At 36.6% G+C, this 25,046-nt stretch overlaps 1 protein-coding gene across 1 annotated transcript in view; it reads right to left on the bottom strand.

The window, feature by feature from the left end:
* The window catches only part of ppfia2 (PTPRF interacting protein alpha 2), a 150,799-nt gene that overhangs the window by 12,049 nt on the left and 113,704 nt on the right, over window positions 1–25,046 (bottom strand). Inside the window, exons 6-19 of the mRNA XM_041030199.1 lie at window positions 12,821–13,042; window positions 10,845–10,991; window positions 8,755–8,889; window positions 8,005–8,088; window positions 7,441–7,572; window positions 7,265–7,327; window positions 6,796–6,887; window positions 6,023–6,155; window positions 5,534–5,751; window positions 3,930–4,170; window positions 2,710–2,739; window positions 2,412–2,542; window positions 1,913–2,094; window positions 1,631–1,721 (exon numbers count right to left, since the gene is read on the bottom strand). Of these exons, the coding sequence (XP_040886133.1) occupies window positions 1,631–1,721; window positions 1,913–2,094; window positions 2,412–2,542; window positions 2,710–2,739; window positions 3,930–4,170; window positions 5,534–5,751; window positions 6,023–6,155; window positions 6,796–6,887; window positions 7,265–7,327; window positions 7,441–7,572; window positions 8,005–8,088; window positions 8,755–8,889; window positions 10,845–10,991; window positions 12,821–13,042 (1,901 nt within the window). The remainder of the gene's footprint in view (window positions 1–1,630; window positions 1,722–1,912; window positions 2,095–2,411; window positions 2,543–2,709; window positions 2,740–3,929; window positions 4,171–5,533; window positions 5,752–6,022; window positions 6,156–6,795; window positions 6,888–7,264; window positions 7,328–7,440; window positions 7,573–8,004; window positions 8,089–8,754; window positions 8,890–10,844; window positions 10,992–12,820; window positions 13,043–25,046) is intronic.

Genomic DNA, 25,046 nt, shown 5'->3' on the forward strand with positions numbered 1-25,046 from the left:
AACTGTAAGAAGGGGGGAAGAAACGTCTTCAGATGATAAATGAAAAAAAGAAAGAAAGGAAGCAATGGCATTGTTAACAGCCATGAAGGATAGAGAGATAAATAGATAAAGAGACTTCAGCTTTGGCACTGGTCTTTCAGGAGAGGACGGATGGCGGACAGACAGGAGAGATGGCAGACAGGGCAATATGGCTGAGACAATGGTCATTATCCAGGAGGTCAGTTATACATCCTCACAACTTACCCGCTTTGTTAGAGTCAGAGGATGATGAGAGGGAGAGGAAGGGTCAGAGAGGAGAGAGTCAGAGAGCAAAGAGGAGGGAGAAAGAGAGAGAGAGAGAGCGACGGGGAGACAAAAGTACACAAATGTTAATGAGTTAATAGGCAATTAACGATAAGGCTCTAGACAAAAACATGTGCACTCACACACACACACACACATGTATAATTCACAATGGAGGGCATTCGTTTACAGGAGCATCTGTAGACCAGTCAAAAAATGTTGTCTTCTACAATGCAGTCCTGACCACATCTCGTGCAGCAGAGGAAATGAGAAATGCACTGAAACACAGCAAGACCCCCTCCATGGCCTTACATTCAAATGCTCAGTTACATTCAGATACCTGTCGTTACCTCTTGAAGAAAAAAAAAAAACAATAACAAAACAACTAATAAAAATCAAAACACACTAACAATGAGACCACAGCGGCATTTGATCGTTCAAGATGCTGAAATGGAAATAGTGCAGGCAGCTTAATGGCATGCAGTGTGGAGGAGGCACCAAGATGCAAGGTGGTGGTGTGGCCTTAATCCCGGACACTGCTATGAAGAAGTCAGTGCAGTGGAAGAAAAACAACACATTTGTCAACATACAACAAACAATACTCTCTATTGACCGACTACATGGGAGGCAAAGTTATTCGTCATGACAACTCAGTGTGCACTTCGAGCAAATGACATTCATCATTTGGCACTGGGGCATGGCAAATGCACGCACACACACACACACACACATTCTGCAACACTCCTGCTGAAAGATCTGATTTGCGAGGGGTTCCCCTTTTCCTGGAGGGCAGAGCACACCCGATCTGACAGTGAGTGTAATCTATGGGTGCCGTGTGTTAGGAAAGCCATCTATAGCTTCCAAATTGACGAAGTAGCTTTGTGAGATTAATTGGCTTTTCAGACCGGATCAATAGTCTGACTTTGGCTCTTTGTCTGAATACAGCGAGGCTGATCTCTGCTCCTCGATACTGATCCAGCCCCTGCTTTCTATCGATCCTGTTCTCAGTGTGGGTTACGGTATTACATACGGTCCAGTACGGCCATGCTTCCATACAGGAAGAGAGTTAAAGCACAGGAGGTGGAGGCTTATAGCTATGGTCTGTGTGTCAAAGGTCATATTAGACTATATACACTGCAGTGTAGTGCTGTGTGTAAATTCTGCAGAGAGGTCTAAAAACACACAGCCGGATGACAAACACGATGATTCTTCTTAGCATGACCATTAACTTAACATGGCCATTTGTACTGGCAGATAATTTTAAAAGGACACTGTTGTATATGAGGAGATCCTGTTAAGGGACTGCTGCTCTGATGACTAGTGAGGGGGCACTTGAATGAAAGCTTACTTCTTTTTCAACCTGCGGTCCTTCTCAGCCTGAGTTCCCAGCTTTCCCACTCCCATGTCCTGGCCCGCCATGTCTGGGTCCATCATGGTTGCTGATAAGGGAGGAGGAAAAGCACAAGCTGTCAGTGAATACAATCTGAAATTTATATGTTACAGCATATAATTTATTTACTCTTAGAAAAGTAACGATTCTTTAATAATAACAGCAATTTTTTGTATTATCAACTTGCAGTTCTGCCACACAAACAACATGGTTTCCAAAGCCTCTCCGAGCACGGCTCACCCTGTGGATCCACCATGACCTGTCTGTGTGCCAGGTGTGCCAGTCGGCCTTTCTCCTTCTTGCCAAACAGCCGTCCGATGGAGGATTTAATGCCCTTCTTCTTTGGCTGCTTATGGAGGGAATCTTGGCTGCTGGCTACACTACTCAGGGCGCTGGCCTCAGCCTCCAGAGAGGCCACGATCCTGAGGACACAACATCCTCAGCTAAATTAGACGTGGTAAGTGGGCAGTACACCATCTTATTTTCATCCAGAGCAAGAACAGGCAGAGCTAAGATGACTACACCATCTGAGGATCAGTACATCAAGCTAACATTTTATAAGAAAGAGCAGCATTTGCATCCAGGATAGAAAAGGATAAAAAAAAAAAATACAGTTGGAAAAAGCACAATTAAAATATCAGTGGTAAGAAGTCTAAACATTCAACCAAACAACGCTGCAATTTCTATTACAATAAGATTACTTCTCCCTTAAAGAAATGTTTGTACAGCTGACACCTACCCTCGTGCATCATTGTGCGAGGAGGCTGGCAGTGTGTGTGTCATTCGGACTGTGCGTGGCGTTGGAGGGGGGGATGTCTCACACTTGATGGTGGCCTTGTCCTCGCGGCCATCTTCTTCCACTGCTGCTATCTGAGGGACGAGGGCAAAACAAAAAATGGGACATGGGACATAATACTGAAAACCTAGTAAATCACCTATTTATCCAATGTGTGTTGCAATATCAGGAATTCTTGGTAAATTATGTTTTAATGATACCACTTTAAAAAATCTGTTGATACAAGGCATGATGTGTTTACCTTTCTCCTGTGTTTCCTCAGATCACTGGGCTGTTGGATGGAGAGACGGAAGAGACGATCATCAATACCCATGTGTTGAAGCACGGACAGCATTAACACTCGCATGTTGGTAACACATGGAAGACTATTGGCTCATTCATATAAATATCATACATCATTAGATGCTCATGAGCCTTTGCCCAATACCAGAGCATCAATTCACAGATCAATACAGAGGGACATTGGCAGATTGGTAAACAGGCCATTTCACTAATCAATAAAATCATAGCCATGTTCCTTTAAAAGCTCCTGGGTGTAAGAGACACATTACGTCCCTCTGTTGTTGTAACAGACAATGGGGACACACGTGAATATTTTTAGATTCGCAGTGTTCCCCATGATGGGCTCATCTGGAGCGTTTCAGCCTCGGGTCAATGTGGAGAGTTACATGTAGAGAGGAACCTGACTGTAGGACATAGTGTTGTCTATTCAAAGAGAAACTGTAAGCCATGTCTTTGACACCTGGGTTTGCACAATGACAGCTGACAGAGCGAGACAGTTTCTGTCAAGACTTTCTCTGCACGCTATTTTAATGCAGCAGGTCTTGAAAAATTAATGTTCTTTCTATCTATACAGCCTAACATGCAGAGATACTGTAAAAACCTTGACAGGACAGCTGCCCAACCCTTATTTCTTTTTGCTTTATACAAACATTTTGTTTACGACTCACTGAAACAGCCGTAAACTACCAACTCGATGCGTGAGCTGTGATGGGCATATGGCTCCCTTTACACAAGGCGGTGAGAGATATTTTATATAAAATACATCCCTCAACTTATCTACATCTCTATGTACTTACAAAAATGGTACACTCTCTAAAAATAAATCTTAAATCCCTGAAAGTGCACACTCAGGGCTCAGCTTATACTCAAACTCTAATCAAATGCTGCCGTGTGATACAGGAAGAGTAAACCCTTTATATCCTTAAACAAATTTCCTGCTGTCAGTCACAGCACTGCAAACTAAAATCAGAGACAGCTAATCAGTTTTGCATTTGCCCGCCTCACACAAAATCCTCTCACACTAGCTGTTGCTCTTGTAATGTTAATGACAATTAGGCTTTCCATCAGTGTGGCATCTCAGACACCACTTGTACAGACAAGTGTGTTATGATACATCTTGATATACCATGTTGAAGCGTTACAAAGCTAATCATACTGCTGTCTGAAGGAAAAACATACCAGTGTCATGACACCCATACGTTCCATGTCTCGAGCAGGACTCCGAGGGTCAAGTTTAGGAGTGGAGTGTCCGCTGGGTGGGGAGGAGGAGGCCAGGGAGGAGGCAGTGGCCGAGGCAGTGATGGAGGCTCCGTGGTGGTGCATTCGGGCCAGGTTGAGCCCCTCGAGGCTGACGCTGGCCACCCGATTCTCTATCTCCTCCGCCCGCAGCTCTGTCGACTCCTTCTCCTCCTGTATCAGCCTGGGAAAACCAGAGAAGAGGAGACGTGACGAGAGGTTAGCAGTTGGTTTGTTTTATATATATATATATATATATATATATATATATATATATATATATATATATATATATATATATATATATATATATATATATATATATATATATATATATATATATATATAGTATTATTAAGAATATCTTGCAGCATTGAGCTTAATCTGTAGTGAAATTGGGATCATTTCCAGCTTCAATAATAATTATCTCCAATTTACACAGTTGGTGTTAAGTGCACCTCTTGGATTATTCAAAAGATGAGCATGCTATCAGTAACACCATTACAGAGTTTAGCCTTATCTATAGAAGTCTTCGGAGATGGATTTCTGGAGATTTGCATAACTAATCACATTAAATACCTACAGTACAAGGCAAACTAATTAAAGGCCAAAGTGTAGAGATAAAAAGGCTAAAAGTCAGGTCATTAGTTTTGACCAAACCCAAGGTCTAACTTTGTAATTAGCTGAGAGCCGGACTCCTTGGATTCATGATCACTATCTGCCATCAGGTTTGAATGAACTCTTCCTGAAAGAAATGTGGCACTTGTGTCTATTGATGGTGATGTAAATTAGCAAAGACCAAAAGCCACATTAAGAACCCTTGAAATAAAGAACTGAGTGAAGTTGTGCCTGGGGTTATGAATACTTATCAGCACAAGATAATTACAGCATTAACAAGCAAGAGGCAGATCACATTTCCCGAAACAGTGAGTGCATGCAAGAACAGTGTTTGGTTCAATGATGGGAAGAGTGATTTACTGACACGCTGAGGAGACAAGTGATACCTTAGTATGAGCCTAACAGATTCTTGTATGACCGTTTGGTTAGAAACAGCGTAATTAGCCACATTATAGCATTACATACTGATGATAAGGGTGGATAGCTGGATTATTTTCATTTTTTGTGCTTCTGTAGTTTCTGACACTAATAGATCTGTACCAAAACACACAGGGTGTGTTATTTAATACTACAAATATAGATTTTGGGTGGAATATCAGCTAAGAAGCCAAGGATGGGTGTAGAAATAGGACAAAGTTAAGAAACTTTCCTAACAAGCAACGGAGACAGAGTTATCCATTGCAAACAGAGAACGATCCAACCACATAATATCACCCGAGCTCAGAAACATTTAAAGTAATCTGCAAAAAAAGGAAAGAAGGAATCCCAAAAGGCTCAGCTTTCTGAGACACCATCTTAAAAACACCATCAAGTGCTAAGTGGATTTGGAGTAAAATGGATTAACAACACAATAAGAAAAGGAAGCAAATCAATACGTCTGGCAATCCGGCCTTTTATATTAAATTTGTTCTGTGTTGTGTGTCTGGTACCGAATCTCCTTGTTGATTGCATCCAGCTGCTCCTGCAACATCATGGCCAGAGTTTGTGCATCGGAGTGACCGCTGGGTGAGAGCAGGTCCATGGAGCTAAACAATGTTTCCCTGTCGTCGTCGTCGATGTCTGACATCTCAGTGTCGCTCTCAAAGTGGTGACCTCCCAGAACCCCCAGCTGTTGTGAGCGCCATTCATGCTCCCCCAGTGATTTAGCCTGCACAAAGACAGGGACAGACTATGAATACCAGACTATGTATTGTAACTTCTACATGTAAATGATAAAGCCAGTCTAAACTCTCCTGGAGATAATATGTGTCTCCTATTAATTATTAAAGTATTAGACCCATGCTAGCCCTAATGCGCTGTGCTAGAGATCTCTGGCTGCCCCTAAATAAAGTTATACTATTAGAAGTAGAAGTCATAAAAGTAGAAAGACAAAGGCATAGACAGATTGAAGGGCAGACAAAACCTACTCTGTGCCTCACCTTGGTCTCACGCAGACCCATTCGACCCCTCCTCGGCCGGCGGATGACCTTGGCGGAGCGGTAGTGGTCCGACTGGGTCTCAGCCAAAGATCCCAAAGAGAATCGAAGCTCGGCTGACGTGTCCAGGTGAGACCTGAGAAACAACTTTTAGAGGTAATGCTGCATCTAAAGTCACCTACACCGTGCGGCTACACTAAAGCATCTGCTGGGTCTCATGTAATGAAGACAACAAATATCCAGGAGCATTAAAAACCGCTGTAATACAAATCCTAAACAGGGATTTTGCCTGAGCTGTGAGGCCGATTACAAAAGATGAGACAAATGTTATGGTAATGTTCACAGTTCTGCAGACAGTAAACCAATCAAATCTTGTGTCTGGGTCCCTCAAGCGCACCTAATAGTCACAGTGATGTGGTGAAATTGTGTACTTCTTGAAGTATCGGAGCTTGTTATGCATGCCTGCGCGGCTGCAAATTGTTTGTCTGTGGAGGAGATTAAGGCTGCTACTGTAAACACATCAGCACTGTAATATTAGAACTTCATGCGGCATGAAAGGGAAGCCAGAAGACATCCGAGAACAGATACGGAGAGGTTAGTGATGTGTGTGTTTCTAACAATAGTGCAGAGCAAATTGTTTCATCTGTGACAGACACAATAGCAGGAGTGCTACTGGAGTTTAATAAAACACAAACTTGGGTTAGTTTGGTTACACCTGGATAATTTTTGGCCTTTTAGTAAATCTCTCCTGGATCTCAGTGTGTCAACCAACCTACCTCGACAGGGTGGGTTCTGTGAGGGAGCCTGCCCTCAGTCTGAACTGGTCGAGCTCTGACCTCAGTTTCTCGATTTCCTCTGCCAGCTGAGTCTGTATCAAACAATTTGACAAGGCGTCATTACAGGACGTGTGTGTGTGATATGATCGCAGTGCATCATACACCAGTCATATTAGTGCATGTCAGCACAGTGGAGTGACGTGGCTGAGAGCCAGCGAGGCTGATTAAATTCATATTGCTGAATACTAACTGACTGAGTGATGCAGTTTAGTGTTTTCTATACTGCTTATGAAGTTCATCTCATCATCCTCCTCCACACGGGAAGCTTATGAATATTCAACATCAGAGGTTTATAAAAAATGAAACTAATGCCAACAACCAACCTCATTATTTCTCTACTATTAAGTACTTCATTAAGGCAGCTTCATTAAAATTTTTAAATTATAATTTCTTGATCTCTGCAACATACCTTTTCTTGGATCGACTCCTCATACTGTTTCCTGTAACCTTCCGAGTCTTGAATTAACAAATTCTGCAAAGGGAAGCGAAATAAAAAAATAAAAAAATAAAGGAAAAGATGAGAAAATCCATCCTTGATAGAGCTGATATTGATCGGTTTCCTTTGACATGACAGCCATATTTAACCTTCTCTTCTAGAGCCGCCATTCTCTCCTTCAGGTGAAGCTGGAGACGCTCGTTGGATTCCGTGAGGAGTCTGTCCACCGTGTCCGACAGTCGCTTGTTGTGCTCTTCATTCATCTTTTCTCTCTGTCGAGCCTGGAGGAAAAAAGAAGATTTTTATTTTGTTCTTACTGAACGACTGAAGGATAACGATGCACTATCCAGCTTTTTCCCATTAAGAGGTAAAATCAGGTTTGTATCCTGCCAAATCTTGCCTTTGGATATGGTTTGTCATACGTGTTCAGTAGAGGTTTGTGTCTCAAAAAGTTCACTAAGGTCACAAATAATCACAAAAATAGGAAAATAACCTTCATGATACTGATCATGTGATCTAAAAAGAATATGTTGTTACATCATGTGGAAGCATTTTACAAAACCATTTGATCAGCAATGATTTGGTCAAGTTTCATTGGTGATACATCAGACAGACAATATGCCATCAGTCACCGTCGCCTCGAGCTGTCACGCTCACACAGCAGAGGCTGCCTGGTTAACACTGCCTGGCACGTCGCCTCCACACTGACTCACCCGCAGCAGCTCCTGGTTCTTCTCCTCCAGCTGGCATTCCAAGTGCCTCATTCGCTCCTCAATGCTCCCGTGACGCTCTTCCGCCTACAGATGGATCACAGCAGAGACAGAGCAAAAGAGGGCACGATGATCTGCGTGTTTAACAGCCTAAAGGGCAACAAAGAAAAGCAGTGGCAACGACACAAGCCAAAGCCTCTACCCCAAAAACTCAAAGATGGAGATCTATTGTTGTAAGCGTTATCGGAGAGAGAGCTGGTTGAAACAAAGAGTGACAAGAAGAAAGATGGAGAACGAGGCCACCAAAGGACAGAATGAAAGAGGAAGAGAGCTGCTCCAGCACTGCCAAGTATGAGCTCCAGCCAGAAGTGCCATGCAGCTGTCCTATGGTGGTAGAACAGCCAGAGCAGAATCCCAGTAAACACGCTCGCCACAAAACACTAATAAGATAAATGAATGAAATCTGCTCTCTACAGGAGTTGGCAGTAGCTGTGATGCCCTGTGGGACTACCTTCCTAAGAATGGAGTTCATGTCTTGGAGTTTAGCTTCCATAACAAAGTGATAATCATCAGGGGAGGAAGAGGAGCTGGAGTCAGACTATGTGGCCGAGGAAGAGGAGAGGGACATGTTGAAACGTCATGACATGACACCATGTGCACACTTACACATAGGTAAAGAAAAATCTAGAGACGAGGGCATCTGTCAGAATGTGCTCATAGCGTGTCAGTGTACGGCTGTGTTTATATTCCCACCTTGGTGAGGGCTGCTATCCTCTGGGCCAGTTCGGCCTCAACCTCCGGCAGAGTCTCAGCCTTCCTCATGGTCTGCTGAAGCTTCTGCTCTGCAAGCTCTAACCTCTCCTGCAGCTGCCTGTTCTTCTCCTCCATCTGCACACAAACAACATTAGAGGGAAGTCATTTATAAGATTGCATACAGACATTGGATACAGTAAATTCTCCAGTACAATGCTCCAATAAAAAAATAAAAAGGTAGTAAATAACAATGGTAGGCATAAACAAAGAAAGGCCAATTGCCTACAGCAGTGCTATTCTTTGGTTCAGTGTTACACTGCTGTAAGTGACACTTCCTGCAGATGCTTCACATTAAAAGCCTGACAGGATACACACATTGTATTCGGTAGAAACCAGTAAACCTTCTTAGAAACGTACTTCTTAGAAAAGTACTTAAAAAGTGAAAGAAAATTAGAAATAATAAACTTTGTCCTGGTATATAATATAACAAAAAGAACAAAGGGTCTCCTCTGAATCTGGATCTCTACCTTCTTTTCCTGCTAATGTCAGCAGAGCATCATCTCCTGGTAGAAAATAAAACCACAGATATCCGTCTTCAGTAGGAGGACTGGCTGTTGAAGGCTCTGGCAGTGCGCCTCAACCCTTCTTTAAAATAGCACCATAACAGAGTCAGAATAGCAGCACTTCTGCACTTGCCAAGAGTGACAGTGGCAAGTTTTATTCAGCAGATACCGGTAATTGCCCTGATTAGGCATTCAGATACAGTACTTGCCATTATAAAGACGGAAATCAAACCCAGCATTCAGTGAAACTGCCACCAAGTGACTTGTATTTCCCTGTTGCATGCTAAGTCTTCTCTCCCTGCCTTGCTTGGACTCTTTTTTTCTGGGGACAGCTTGGCAGCCTTTGCCATCAGTGGCAGATGCTCTGCTCCCTGAAGCATCGGGCCTGGCAGCTCAATATACAATAATTAGACTGGAGTGGACCAGAGCTGTGTTGTGTTGTGTGTGTCAGTGATATTTTCTGTCTGAACCCGTATCACCATCCCATTGGTGTTTGAGACGACGCCGGGGAAAGCATGACAGTGTGTTTTTGTTGCAGCATCCTCCCTAGGTGCCCTTCCATCCATCTTTTTTGCCTTTTTGCTCGCCATTTCGTCTCATCTTGTCATCCCTCTGTACCCATGGCCAAGCCCCCAAACCCCCCCCCCCCCCCCCCAACCCCCCAACAACTCATCTTCAAACATCAGCGGCCAGATCCCGGGGTTCAGCTGCTGGCACAACAGCAAGTTAAACTCATTACACAGCCAGCGAGGAAGCGTGTTTGTGTGTGGTAGCAGGAGCTCAAATCCAAAGGCTTTAGGAGTTATTTCTGTACATTTTGAGTGAGTCTCTGGAGGTGTTTATTTTCTAAAGTAGAGCGGTCACGTAGTTACCTTCATGATGTGTTTAAAGTTGGTTGTGTACAAGCCAAAAGTGAAAAGCTGACACTGAAAACGTTGATAATAATTTAAAGAAGAAATGTCTTGATGTTTACTTCCTTTGCAGTTGAACGAACGGTGCTTGCATGTCTCATGGCGTCTCTATGACTACTTCTGCTTATATTAGTATGAAATTCTTTCTATCCTTCCAGAGCTCAGCTGGTGCTTAACTGGTGCTTAGCTGGTGCCTGTACTCATGAAAATGTCACTCAATCTTGTAAGGCCAGGCAATTTATCTAATTGGCTGCAAGGAATCACAAAGAATCATCAAAAGGAGAATAAATCTGTACCATCGTTTGATCATATTGTACAGCATTACATCAATTATCAGGATGACTTTGAGCCATGTGCATCTGCTCAAAGTGAACATTTAAGGAAAACCATCAAAATTCCTTCCCCAGTAGTAATTTCCTCTGACATTATTTGACACAATGTCAAGAGGTTTTCTCCAAATATCTCTTACTCAACCAGCTGCATGCCTGGTTAATTCTTTTTCTGAGCCCAGTTATACTGTTGAAAAACTGTTGGGCAATTCAGATTTGTAAGGTCCATTTCAGCCGCCACCTGGACCTTAAGACCCACAACCCAAAACACCTTGGAGTTTTCAGACCTGTCTTAAGAACGCCTCCTTATTGGCCAGCTCGTTCTCCAGTTTGTCGTTGATGTCGTGCACTGAGGTGGACTCTCGTTGGGCGCTCAGGTAGCGTTTCTCCAGCGTGACAATCCGCTCCTCCATGTCCTCCTTCTGACACATGGCCTGTGCGCGCACACACACACAAAGTCTGACTAGTTTGAGAGCAGCACAACACAACAGCAAAGACAATAATGTTCTTTAAATCTTTTTTTTGGTTGCAGCTTACTTGTCTTATATTTGAGCTTTTTTTGGTCACAGAACTAAAATCAACTGCAGCTCTAGTTCCAGTGTGTAAGAAGTATTTTGCAAACATGAATCTTGCAGTTTAATATCTGCAAATGTTTGATTTATATTTCGATAACTTCAGTACAAAACATAAATGATACAAACAATAGTTTGTGCGAAAATTTCTATTACAAGTGCACAAAATATTCTCATAACAGATTTTAGTGAAACACGAGTACAAGGGAGCTGCATCATTATCAGTACAAAACTTTAAGGATTATGGATGCTGAAATTAAAGCAACAGCTCTTTTCATCACGCCCAGAGGTCCTCACACAGTTATTGGAACCTGGAATGTGAGCACAAAGCAAAGCTGCAAGTTGACAAAATAAAAATTTTGGCATTAAATTAACCACTGTATTACAGTATAATCTACACAAGAAGCAAGTCAAATACCACATAAGACAAACAACAAACACACAGTTGTGATCTGCTGTCTCACATTGCTGCCACTCTCGTCAGCAACATTATCTCTGACGCTCTGAGAGTTAATTTCCTGTATGGAGAATTGCTGCAGACACAAACCCATGCACGCACACATGGTTTCAAAACCACACAAAAAAATAATACACGGAGAGACCTCAGAGGAGGCAGTGCAGGGTAATAACATGCGGTCGGTCTGATAAAGCCGCGTTTGCCAGGCCACAGTGGCTGCCTGGGCCCTGCATTGTTAGCAATCAATAGCAATTTCAGCTGAGGGGTATAGGAGATCATCAGCTTATATTTGCATCCAGTCCACTTCACTGGCAATCGCCTCACATAGAATACATACTGAGTGGGCTTATGATTGGGCCCTTAATTGCCAGTTTATGACACACACGCTCACATTTCTGCAGGAAAGTGGCTTTTAACTGGCTGGTTTAGTGCTTTACATGTCAACACTCCATCTTGAAGCAGTTAAGGAGAAACTAGTGGCAGATGCAGAGACAGATGCTTGTTTTGCTTGGAGGTTGTTTGTTTTTTTTAACATCACATGTTAGTGGGTGTGCTGTCTTCAAAAGTTAAAAATAATATAAGAAATAATATAAGTTCATAAGTTAAACAAGTGTTAAAAAGTATAAAAATGTTAAAGATGTATTTTTCCTTTAGTTCATGTAAATTGTGTCAGAGCTAACTTCCGCATTCTTCCGTAGGAGTTTGTTTGCTAGCCCCATTATATTTTGCGTAGTGTACTGTTGTTAAAGTTATTGTGCAGATACTGATTTGTGTTGTTTTTGCTGCTGTATTTCAGGTTTACAAGAGGCCACGACCAGACTCAAGTAAAAGCAAGAAACGTTGTCTGACTGTGTAGCCTCGTAAGGCTACGCGTGGTGCGGGCAGTACAGTGGAGAAGTGTTTATATAGCCTACTGTTGTCTGTCTGTTTGCATGTACCAATATACATTACATTTATAGGATTCATTTGCATGTGTGTGATTGTTTAACTGCGATGAAAACATGCAGCCATATTAAAGGCTTCCCATATTTTTGTACTTAAACAAATCAGTGTGCCTTGAATTGCGTGTGCATGTGTTTGTGTGTCAGTGATGTATACAGTTATAAAGAGGGAGGGAGAGTGTGAGAGTGGATGCTAATAGAAGCTTTTTTTAGGCCACTGCCAGCTTTCTTTGATGTCTCTCTTGCAACTGTTATTCCCCAGCGTATGCCTGTGTTTGTGTGTGTGCTATAACCTCTTTGATGTCCCTCTGGTACTTGTTGTTCATCTCCTCTGACTTGATGAGGTCCTTGCGGGCGGTCTCCAGCTCCTGCTCCACCTCGGAGACCCGGGAGGAGAGGGAGGACATGCGTTCCTTCATCTGGGCCAGCTCATAGTTCTGCTTCTCCAGCAGGTCCTGCAGCTCCACCACCTGACTCGCCTCATGGGCCGACTCCAGAGAGCCATTGGACAGACGCTGGGGGAAGAGAGGAGTAAAGAGGGTATAACACCATCAGCTTGAGCTTGACAACAACCTAACATCTTTTTTCACCTCTTAGAGACGTGAGTATGACCCAGTATGACTGGGCTGCAGCACTCTTAGAGGTAACACAATCTGCCTAACAGCAGCTCTAAAGCTTCCTTATAAAATGCAATGTTTTAATTAGTCAGCTTAAGTTGTTAGTAGCTGGAAGGTGAATTTTATTATCTTTGCCCTAGGGGTGGTGAAAAAAAATTGATAATTAAATTTCCAAAGATCTGTGATATCTATGACTTTTTTGGCATATTTTGACGTCATACCGCAGTATGACATTTTTTATGACATTTTGAGGTCTTACTAAAGTATGAGTTTTTTTGGCATATTTTGACATCATACTATACTATGACCATTTTTATGACATTTGGAGGCCAAACATTTTTTTTACTTTTTTTGGCCGATTTTGACGCCTTTTATGACATTTTGAGGTAGAAATTTTTTTTAACTTTTTTTTGGCCGATTTTGATGCCTTACTATACTATGACGTTTTTTTTTATGACATTTTGAAGTCAAAAATTTTTTTGACTTTTTTTCACCGATTTTGACGCCTTACTATACTATGACGTTTTTTATGACATTTTGAGGTCAAAAAAAATTTTGACTTTTTTTCACCGATTTTGACGCCTTACTATACTATGACGTTTTTTATGACATTTTGAGGTCGAAAAAAATTTTGACTTTTTTTGGCCGAAAAAAACGCCTTACTATACTATGACGTTTTTTATGACATTTTGAGGTTGAACAAAATTTTGACTTTTTTTCACCGATTTTGACACCTTACTATACTATGACGTTTTTTATGACATTTTGAGGTCGAAAAAAATTTTGACTTTTTTTGGCCGAAAAAAACGCCTTACTATACTATGACGTTTTTTATGACATTTTGAGGTCGAAAAAATTTTTGACTTTTTTTGGCCGATTTTGACGCCTTGCTATACTATGACGTTTTTTATGACATTTTGAGGTCGAAAAAAATTTTGACTTTTTTTCACCGATTTTGAAGCCTTACTATACTATGATGTTTTTTATGACATTTTGAGGTCAAAAATTTTTTTGACATTTTTTGTCCGATTTTGACGCCTTACTATACTATGACCATTTTTATGACGTTCTGAGGTCAAAAAAAATTTAGACTTTTTTTGGCCGATTTTGACATCTTACTATACTATGATGTTTTTTTATGACATTTTGAGGTCAAAAAATTTTTTGACTTTTTTTGGCCGAAAAAAACGCCTTACTATACTATGACGTTATTTATGACATTTTGAGGTCGAAAAAATTTTTGACTTTTTTTCACCGATTTTGACACCTTACTATACTATGATGTTTTTTATGACATTTTGAGGTCGAAAAAAATTTTGACTTTTTTTCACCAATTTTGACGCCTTACTATACTATGACATTTTTAATGACATTTTGAGGTCGAAAAAAATTTTGACTTTTTTTCACCGATTTTGACGCCTTGCTATACTATGACGTTTTTTATGACATTTTGAGGTCGAAAAATTTTTTGACTTTTTTTGGCCGAAAAAAACGCCTTACTATACTATGACGTTTTTTATGACATTTTGAGGTCGAAAAAATTTTTGACTTTTTTTGGCCGATTTTGACACCTTACTATACTATGACCTTTTTTATGACATTTTGAGGTCAAAAATTTTTTTGACTTTTTTTGTCCGATTTTGACACCTTACTATACTATGATGTTTTTATGACATTTTGAGGTCAAAAATTTTTTTGACTTTTTTTTCCGATTTTGACGCCTTACTATACTATGACAATTTTTATGACGTTTTGAGGTCAAAAAAATTTTTGACTTTTTTTGGCCGATTTTGAGATCTTACTATACTATGACGTTTTTTATGACATTTTGAGGTCGAAAAATTTTTGACTTTTTTTGGCCGAAAAAAACGCCATACTATACTATGACGTTTTTTATGACATTTTGAGGTCGAAAAAATTTTTGACTTTTTTTCACCAATTTTGACGCCTTACTATACTATGACGTTTTTTATGACATTTTGAGGTCGAAAAAAATTTTGACTTTTTTTGGCCGAAAAAAACGCCTTACTATACTATGACGTTTTTTATGACATTTTGAGGTCGAACAAAATTTTGACTTTTTTTCACCGATTTTGACACCTTACTATACTATGACGTTTTTTATGACATTTTGAGGTCGAAAAAAATTTTGACTTTTTTTGGCCGAAAAAAACGCCTTACTATACTATGACGTTTTTTATGACATTTTGAGGTCGAAAAAATTTTTGACTTTTTTTGGCCGATTTTGATGCCTTGCTATACTATGACGTTTTTTATGACATTTTGAGGTCGAAAAAAATTTTGACTTTTTTTCACCGATTTTGAAGCCTTACTATACTATGATGTTTTTTATGACATTTTGAGGTCAAAAATTTTTTTGACATTTTTTGTCCGATTTTGACGCCTTACTATACTATGACCATTTTTATGACGTTCTGAGGTCAAAAAAAATTTAGACTTTTTTTGGCCGATTTTGACATCTTACTATACTATGATGTTTTTTTATGACATTTTGAGGTCAAAAAATTTTTTGACTTTTTTTGGCCGAAAAAAACGCCTTACTATACTATGACGTTATTTATGACATTTTGAGGTCGAAAAAATTTTTGACTTTTTTTCACCGATTTTGACACCTTACTATACTATGACGTTTTTTATGACATTTTGAGGTCGAAAAAAATTTTGACTTTTTTTCACCAATTTTGACGCCTTACTATACTATGACATTTTTAATGACATTTTGAGGTCGAAAAAAATTTTGACTTTTTTTCACCGATTTTGACGCCTTGCTATACTATGACGTTTTTATGACATTTTGAGGTCGAAAAATTTTTTGACTTTTTTTGGCCGAAAAAAACGCCTTACTATACTAAGACGTTTTTTATGACATTTTGAGGTCGAAAAAAATTTTGACTTTTTTTGGCCGATTTTGACACCTTACTATACTATGACGTTTTTTATGACATTTTGAGGTCGAAAAAAATTTTGACTTTTTTTCACCGATTTTAAAGCCTTACTATACTATGACGTTTTTTATGACATTTTGAGGTCAAAAATTTTTTTGACTTTTTTTTCCGATTTTGACGCCTTACTATACTATGACAATTTTTATGACGTTTTGAGGTCAAAAAAATTTTTGACTTTTTTTGGCCGATTTTGAGATCTTACTATACTATGACGTTTTTTATGACATTTTGAGGTCGAAAAATTTTTGACTTTTTTTGGCCGAAAAAAACGCCATACTATACTATGACGTTTTTTATGACATTTTGAGGTCGAAAAAATTTTTGACTTTTTTTCACCAATTTTGACGCCTTACTATACTATGACGTTTTTTATGACATTTTGAGGTCGAAAAAATTTTTGACTTTTTTTGGCCGATTTTGATGCCTTGCTATACTATGACGTTTTTTATGACATTTTGAGGTCGAAAAAAATTTTGACTTTTTTTCACCGATTTTGAAGCCTTACTATACTATGATGTTTTTTATGACATTTTGAGGTCAAAAATTTTTTTGACATTTTTTGTCCGATTTTGACGCCTTACTATACTATGACCATTTTTATGACGTTCTGAGGTCAAAAAAAATTTAGACTTTTTTTGGCCGATTTTGACATCTTACTATACTATGATGTTTTTTTATGACATTTTGAGGTCAAAAAATTTTTTGACTTTTTTTGGCCGAAAAAAACGCCTTACTATACTATGACGTTATTTATGACATTTTGAGGTCGAAAAAATTTTTGACTTTTTTTCACCGATTTTGACACCTTACTATACTATGACGTTTTTTATGACATTTTGAGGTCGAAAAAAATTTTGACTTTTTTTCACCAATTTTGACGCCTTACTATACTATGACATTTTTAATGACATTTTGAGGTCGAAAAAAATTTTGACTTTTTTTCACCGATTTTGACGCCTTGCTATACTATGACGTTTTTTATGACATTTTGAGGTCGAAAAATTTTTTGACTTTTTTTGGCCGAAAAAAACGCCTTACTATACTAAGACGTTTTTTATGACATTTTGAGGTCGAAAAAAATTTTGACTTTTTTTGGCCGATTTTGACACCTTACTATACTATGACCTTTTTTATGACATTTTGAGGTCAAAAATTTTTTTGACTTTTTTTGTCCGATTTTGACACCTTACTATACTATGATGTTTTTATGACATTTTGAGGTCAAAAATTTTTTTTGACTTTTTTGTCCGATTTTGACGCCTTAGTATACTATGACGTTTTTTATGACACTTTGAGGTCGAAAAAAATTTTGACTTTTTTTCACCGATTTTGACGCCTTACTATACTATGACATTTTTAATGACATTTTGAGGTCGAAAATTTTTTTTGACTTTTTTTGGCCGAAAAAAACGCCTTACTATACTATGACCTTTTTTATGACATTTTGAGGTCAAAAATTTTTTTGACTTTTTTTGGCCGATTTTGACACCTTACTATACTATGATGTTTTTTATGACATTTTGAGGTCAAAAATTTTTTTTGACTTTTTTGTCCGATTTTGACACCTTACTATACTATGACGTTTTTTATGACATTTTGAGGTCTAAAAAAATTTTGACTTTTTTTGGCCGAAAAAAACGGCTTACTATACAATGACGTTTTTTATGACATTTTGACGTCGAAAAAAATTTTGACTTTCTTTCACCGATTTTGAAGCCTTACTATTCTATGATGTTTTTTATGACATTTTGAGGTCGAAAAAAATTGTAACTTTTTTTCACCGATTTTGACGCCTTACTATACTATGACGTTTTTTATGACATTTTGAGGTCGAAAAAAATTTTGACTTTTTTTGGCCGAAAAAAACGCCTTACTATACTATGACGTTTTTTATGACATTTTGAGGTTGAACAAAATTTTGACTTTTTTTCACCGATTTTGACACCTTACTATACTATGACGTTTTTTATGACATTTTGAGGTCAAAAATCTTTTTGACTTTTTTTGGCCGAAAAAAACGTCATACTATACTATGACGTTTTTTATGACATTTTGAGGTCAAAATTTTTTTTGACTTTTTTTCACCGATTTTGACGCCTTACTATACTATGACCATTTTTATGACATTTTGAGGTCGAAAAAATTTTTGACTTTTTTTGTCCGATTTTGATGCCTTACTATACTATGACGTTTTTTATGACATTTTGAGGTCGAAAAATTTTTGGACTTTTTTTGTCCGATTTTGACGCCTTACTATACTATGACGTTTTTTATGACATTTTGAGGTCGAAAAAATGTTTGACTTTTTTTCACCGATTTTGACGCCTTACTATACTATGACGTTTTTTATGACATTTTGAGGTCGAAAAAAATTTTGACTTTTTTTCACCGATTTTGAAGCCTTACTATACTATGACGTTTTTTATGACATTTTGAGGTCAAAAATTTTTTTGACTTTTTTTTCCGATTTTGACGCCTTACTATACTATGACAATTTTTATGACGTTTTGAGGTCAAAAAATTTTTTGACTTTTTTTGGCCGATTTTGAGATCTTACTATACTATGACGTTTTTTATGACATTTTGAGGTCGAAAAATTTTTGACTTTTTTTGGCCGAAAAAAACGCCATACTATACTATGACGTTTTTTATGACATTTTGAGGTCGAAAAAATTTTTGACTTTTTTTGGCCGAAAAAAACGCCATACTATACTATGACGTTTTTTATGACATTTTGAGGTCGAAAAAAATGTTGACTTTTTTTCACCAATTTTGACGCCTTACTATACTATGACGTTTTTTATGACATTTTGAGGTCGAAAAAATTTTTGACTTTTTTTGGCCGAAAAAAAACGCCATACTATACTATGACGTTTTTCATGACATTTTGAGGTCGAAAAAAATGTTGACTTTTTTTGTCCGATTTTGACGCCTTACTATACTATGACGTTTTTTATGACATTTTGAGGTCGAAAAAAATTTTGACTTTTTTTGTCCGATTTTGAAGCCTTACTATACTATGACGTTTTTTATGACATTTTGAGGTCGAAAAAATTTTTGACTTTTTTTGGCCGATTTTGACGCCTTGCTATACTATGATGTTTTTTATGACATTTTGAGGTCGAAAAAATTTTTGACTTTTTTTCACCGATTTTGAAGCCTTACTATACTATGATGTTTTTTATGACATTTTGAGGTCAAAAATTTTTTTGACTTTTTTTGTCCGATTTTGACGCCTTACTATACTATGACCATTTTTATGACGTTCTGAGGTCAAAAAAAATTTAGACTTTTTTTGGCCGATTTTGACATCTTACTATACTATGATGTTTTTTTATGACATTTTGAGGTCAAAAAATTATTTGACTTTTTTTGGCCGAAAAAAAACGCCTTACTATACTATGACGTTATTTATGACATTTTGAGGTCGAAAAAAATTTTGACTTTTTTTCACCGATTTTGACACCTTACTATACTATGACGTTTTTTATGACATTTTGAGGTCGAAAAAAATTTTGACTTTTTTTCACCGATTTTGACGCCTTGCTATACTATGACGTTTTTTATGACATTTTGAGGTCGAAAATTTTTTTGACTTTTTTTGGCCGAAAAAAACGCCTTACTAAACTATGACGTTTTTTATGACATTTTGAGGTCGAAAAATTTTTTTGACTTTTTTGTCCGATTTTGACGCCTTACTATACTATGACGTTTTTTATGACATTTTGAGGTCGAAAAAAATTTTGACTTTTTTTCGCAGATTTTGACACCTTACTATACTATGACGTTTTTTATGACATTTTGAGGTCGAAAATTTTTTTGACTTTTTTTGGCCGAAAAAAACGCCTTACTAAACTATGACCTTTTTTATGACATTTTGAGGTCAAAAATTTTTTTGACTTTTTTTGGCCGATTTTGACACCTTACTATACTATGATGTTTTTTATGACATTTTGAGGTCAAAAATTTTTTTTGACTTTTTTGTCCGATTTTGACGCCTTACTATACTATGACGTTTTTTATGACATTTTGAGGTCGAAAAAAATTTTGACTTTTTTTGGCAGAAAAAAACGCCTTACTATACTATGACCATTTTTATGACATTTTGAGGTCGAAAAAATTTTTGACTTTTTTTGGCCGAAAAAAACGCCATACTATACTATGACGTTTTTTATGACATTTTGAGGTCAAAATTTTTTTTGACTTTTTTTCACCGATTTTGACGCCTTACTATACTATGACGTTTTTTATGACATTTTGAGGTCGAAAAATTTTTTGACTTTTTTTGGCCGATTTTGACACCTTATTATACTATGACGTTTTTTATGACATTTTGAGGTCGAAAAATTTTTTGACTTTTTTTGGCCGAAAAAAACGCCTTACTATACTATGACCATTTTTATGACATTTTGAGGTCGAAAAAATTTTTGACTTTTTTTGGCCGAAAAAAACGCCATACTATACTATGACGTTTTTTATGACATTTTGAGGTCAAAAATTTTTTTGACTTTTTTTCACCGATTTTGACACCTTACTATACTATGACGTTTTTTATGACATTTTGAGGTCGAAAAAAATTTTGACTTTTTTTGGCCGAAAAAAACGCCATACTATACTATGACGTTTTTTATGACATTTTGAGGTCAAAAATTTTTTTGACTTTTTTTCACCGATTTTGACGCCTTACTATACTATGACGTTTTTTATGACATTTTGAGGTCTAAAAAAATTTTGACTTTTTTTGGCCGAAAAAAACGCCATACTATACTATGACGTTTTTTATGACATTTTGAGGTCCAAAAAATTTTTGACTTTTTTTGGCCGAAAAAAACGCCATAGTATACTATGACGTCTTTTATGACACCTTGAGGTCAAAAATTTTTTTGACTTTTTTTCATCGATTTTGACGCCTTACTATACTATGACCATTTTTATGACATTTTGAGGTCGAAAAAAAATTTTGACTTTTTTTGGCCGATTTTGACACCTTACTATACTATGACGTTTTTTATGACATTTTGAGGTCGAAAAAAATTTTGACTTTTTTTCACCGATTTTGACGCCTTACTATACTATGACGTTTTTTATGACATTTTGAGGTCGAAAAAATTTTTAACTTTTTTTCGCAGATTTTGACGCCTTACTATACTATGACGTTTTTTATGACATTTTGAGGTCGAAAAAAATTTTGACTTTTTTTGTCCGATTTTGAAGCCTTACTATACTATGACGTTTTTTATGACATTTTGAGGTCGAAAAAATTTTTGACTTTTTTTGGCCGAAAAAAACGCCATACTATACTATGACGTTTTTTATGACATTTTGAGGTCGAAAAAATTTTTGACTTTTTTTGGCCGATTTTGACGCCTTACTATACTATGACCATTTTTATGACATTTTGAGGTCGAAAAAATTTTTGACTTTTTTTGGCCGAAAAAAACGCCATACTATACTATGACGTTTTTTATGACATTTTGAGGTCAAAAATTTTTTTGACTTTTTTTCACCGATTTTGACGCCTTACTATACTATGACGTTTTTTATGACATTTTGAGGTCGAAAAAAATTTTGACTTTTTTTGGCCGAAAAAAAACGCCATACTATACTATGACGTTTTTTATGACATTTTGAGGTCAAAAATTTTTTTGACTTTTTTTCACCGATTTTGACGCCTTACTATACTATGACGTTTTTTATGACATTTTGAGGTCTAAAAAAATTTTGACTTTTTTTGGCCGAAAAAAACGCCATACTATACTATGACGTTTTTTATGACATTTTGAGGTCGAAAAAATTTTTGACTTTTTTTGGCCGAAAAAAAACGCCATAGTATACTATGACGTCTTTTATGACACCTTGAGGTCAAAAATTTTTTTGACTTTTTTTCATCGATTTTGACGCCTTACTATACTATGACCATTTTTATGACATTTTGAGGTCGAAAAAAAATTTTGACTTTTTTTGGCCGATTTTGACACCTTACTATACTATGACGTTTTTTATGACATTTTGAGGTCGAAAAAAATTTTGACTTTTTTTCACCGATTTTGACGCCTTACTATACTATGACGTTTTTTATGACATTTTGAGGTCGAAAAAATTTTTAACTTTTTTTCGCAGATTTTGACGCCTTACTATACTATGACGTTTTTTATGACATTTTGAGGTCGAAAAAAATTTTGACTTTTTTTGTCCGATTTTGAAGCCTTACTATACTATGACGTTTTTTATGACATTTTGAGGTCGAAAAAATTTTTGACTTTTTTTGGCCGAAAAAAAACGCCATACTATACTATGACGTTTTTTATGACATTTTGAGGTCGAAAAAATTTTTGACTTTTTTTGGCCGATTTTGACGCCTTACTATACTATGACCATTTTTATGACATTTTGAGGTTGAAAAAAATTTTGACTTTTTTTCACCGGTTTTGAAGCCTTACTATACTATGATGTTTTTTATGACATTTTGAGGTCAAAAATTTTTTTGACATTTTTTCACCGATTTTGACGCCTTACTATACTATGACGTTTTTTATGACAGTTTGAGGTCGAAAAAATTTTTGACTTTTTTTGGCCGAAAAAAACGCCTTACTATACTATGATGTTTTTTATGACATTTTGAGGTCAAAAATTTTTTTGACTTTTTTTGTCCGATTTTGACGCCTTACTATACTATGACCATTTTTATGACATTTTGAGGTTGAAAAAATTTTTGACTTTTTTTCACCGGTTTTGAAGCCTTACTATACTATGATGTTTTTTATGACATTTTGAGGTCAAAAATTTTTTTGACTTTTTTTGTCCGATTTTGACGCCTTACTATACTATGATGTTTTTTATGACATTTTGAGGTCTAAAAAAATTTTGACTTTTTTTGACCGAAAAAAACACCATACTATACTATGACGTTTTTTATGACATTTTGAGGTCGAAAAAATTTTTGACTTTTTGTGGCCGAAAAAAACGCCATACTATACTATGACGTTTTTTATGACATTTTGAGGTCTAAAATTTTTTTGACTTTTTTTCACCGATTTTGACGCCTTACTATACTATGACGTTTTTTATGACATTTTGAGGTCGAAAAAATTTTTGACTTTTTTTGGCAGAAAAAAACGCCTTACTATACTATGACCATTTTTATGACATTTTGAGGTCGAAAAATTTTTTGACTTTTTTTGGCCGAAAAAAACGCCTTACTATACTATGACCATTTTTATGACATTTTGAGGTCGAAAAAATTTTTGACTTTTTTTGGCCGAAAAAAACGCCATACTATACTATGACGTTTTTTATGACATTTTGAGGTCAAAAATTTTTTTGACTTTTTTTCACCGATTTTGACGCCTTACTATACTATGACGTTTTTTATGACATTTTGAGGTCTAAAAAAATTTTGACTTTTTTTGGCCGAAAAAAACGCCATACTATACTATGACGTTTTTTATGACATTTTGAGGTCCAAAAAATTTTTGACTTTTTTTGGCCGAAAAAAACGCCATAGTATACTATGACGTCTTTTATGACACCTTGAGGTCAAAAATTTTTTTGACTTTTTTTCATCGATTTTGACGCCTTACTATACTATGACCATTTTTATGACATTTTGAGGTCGAAAAAAAATTTTGACTTTTTTTGGCCGATTTTGACACCTTACTATACTATGACGTTTTTTATGACATTTTGAGGTCGAAAAAAATTTTGACTTTTTTTCACCGATTTTGACGCCTTACTATACTATGACGTTTTTTATGACATTTTGAGGTCGAAAAAATTTTTAACTTTTTTTCGCAGATTTTGACGCCTTACTATACTATGACGTTTTTTATGACATTTTGAGGTCGAAAAAAATTTTGACTTTTTTTGTCCGATTTTGAAGCCTTACTATACTATGACGTTTTTTATGACATTTTGAGGTCGAAAAAATTTTTGACTTTTTTTGGCCGAAAAAAACGCCATACTATACTATGACGTTTTTTATGACATTTTGAGGTCGAAAAAATTTTTGACTTTTTTTGGCCGATTTTGACGCCTTACTATACTATGACCATTTTTATGACATTTTGAGGTCGAAAAAATTTTTGACTTTTTTTGGCCGAAAAAAACGCCATACTATACTATGACGTTTTTTATGACATTTTGAGGTCAAAAATTTTTTTGACTTTTTTTCACCGATTTTGACGCCTTACTATACTATGACGTTTTTTATGACATTTTGAGGTCGAAAAAAATTTTGACTTTTTTTGGCCGAAAAAAACGCCATACTATACTATGACGTTTTTTATGACATTTTGAGGTCAAAAATTTTTTTGACTTTTTTTCACCGATTTTGACGCCTTACTATACTATGACGTTTTTTATGACATTTTGAGGTCTAAAAAAATTTTGACTTTTTTTGGCCGAAAAAAACGCCATACTATACTATGACGTTTTTTATGACATTTTGAGGTCGAAAAAATTTTTGACTTTTTTTGGCCGAAAAAAAACGCCATAGTATACTATGACGTCTTTTATGACACCTTGAGGTCAAAAATTTTTTTGACTTTTTTTCATCGATTTTGACGCCTTACTATACTATGACGTTTTTTATGACATTTTGAGGTCGAAAAAAATTTTGACTTTTTTTCACCGATTTTGACGCCTTACTATACTATGACGTTTTTTATGACATTTTGAGGTCGAAAAAATTTTTAACTTTTTTTCGCAGATTTTGACGCCTTACTATACTATGACGTTTTTTATGACATTTTGAGGTCGAAAAAAATTTTGACTTTTTTTGTCCGATTTTGAAGCCTTACTATACTATGACGTTTTTTATGACATTTTGAGGTCGAAAAAATTTTTGACTTTTTTTGGCCGAAAAAAACGCCATACTATACTATGACGTTTTTTATGACATTTTGAGGTCGAAAAAATTTTTGACTTTTTTTGGCCGA

Source organism: Toxotes jaculatrix, chromosome 22 (genome assembly GCF_017976425.1).
Source record: "Toxotes jaculatrix isolate fToxJac2 chromosome 22, fToxJac2.pri, whole genome shotgun sequence".
NCBI classification, from domain to species: Eukaryota; Metazoa; Chordata; class Actinopteri; family Toxotidae; genus Toxotes; species Toxotes jaculatrix.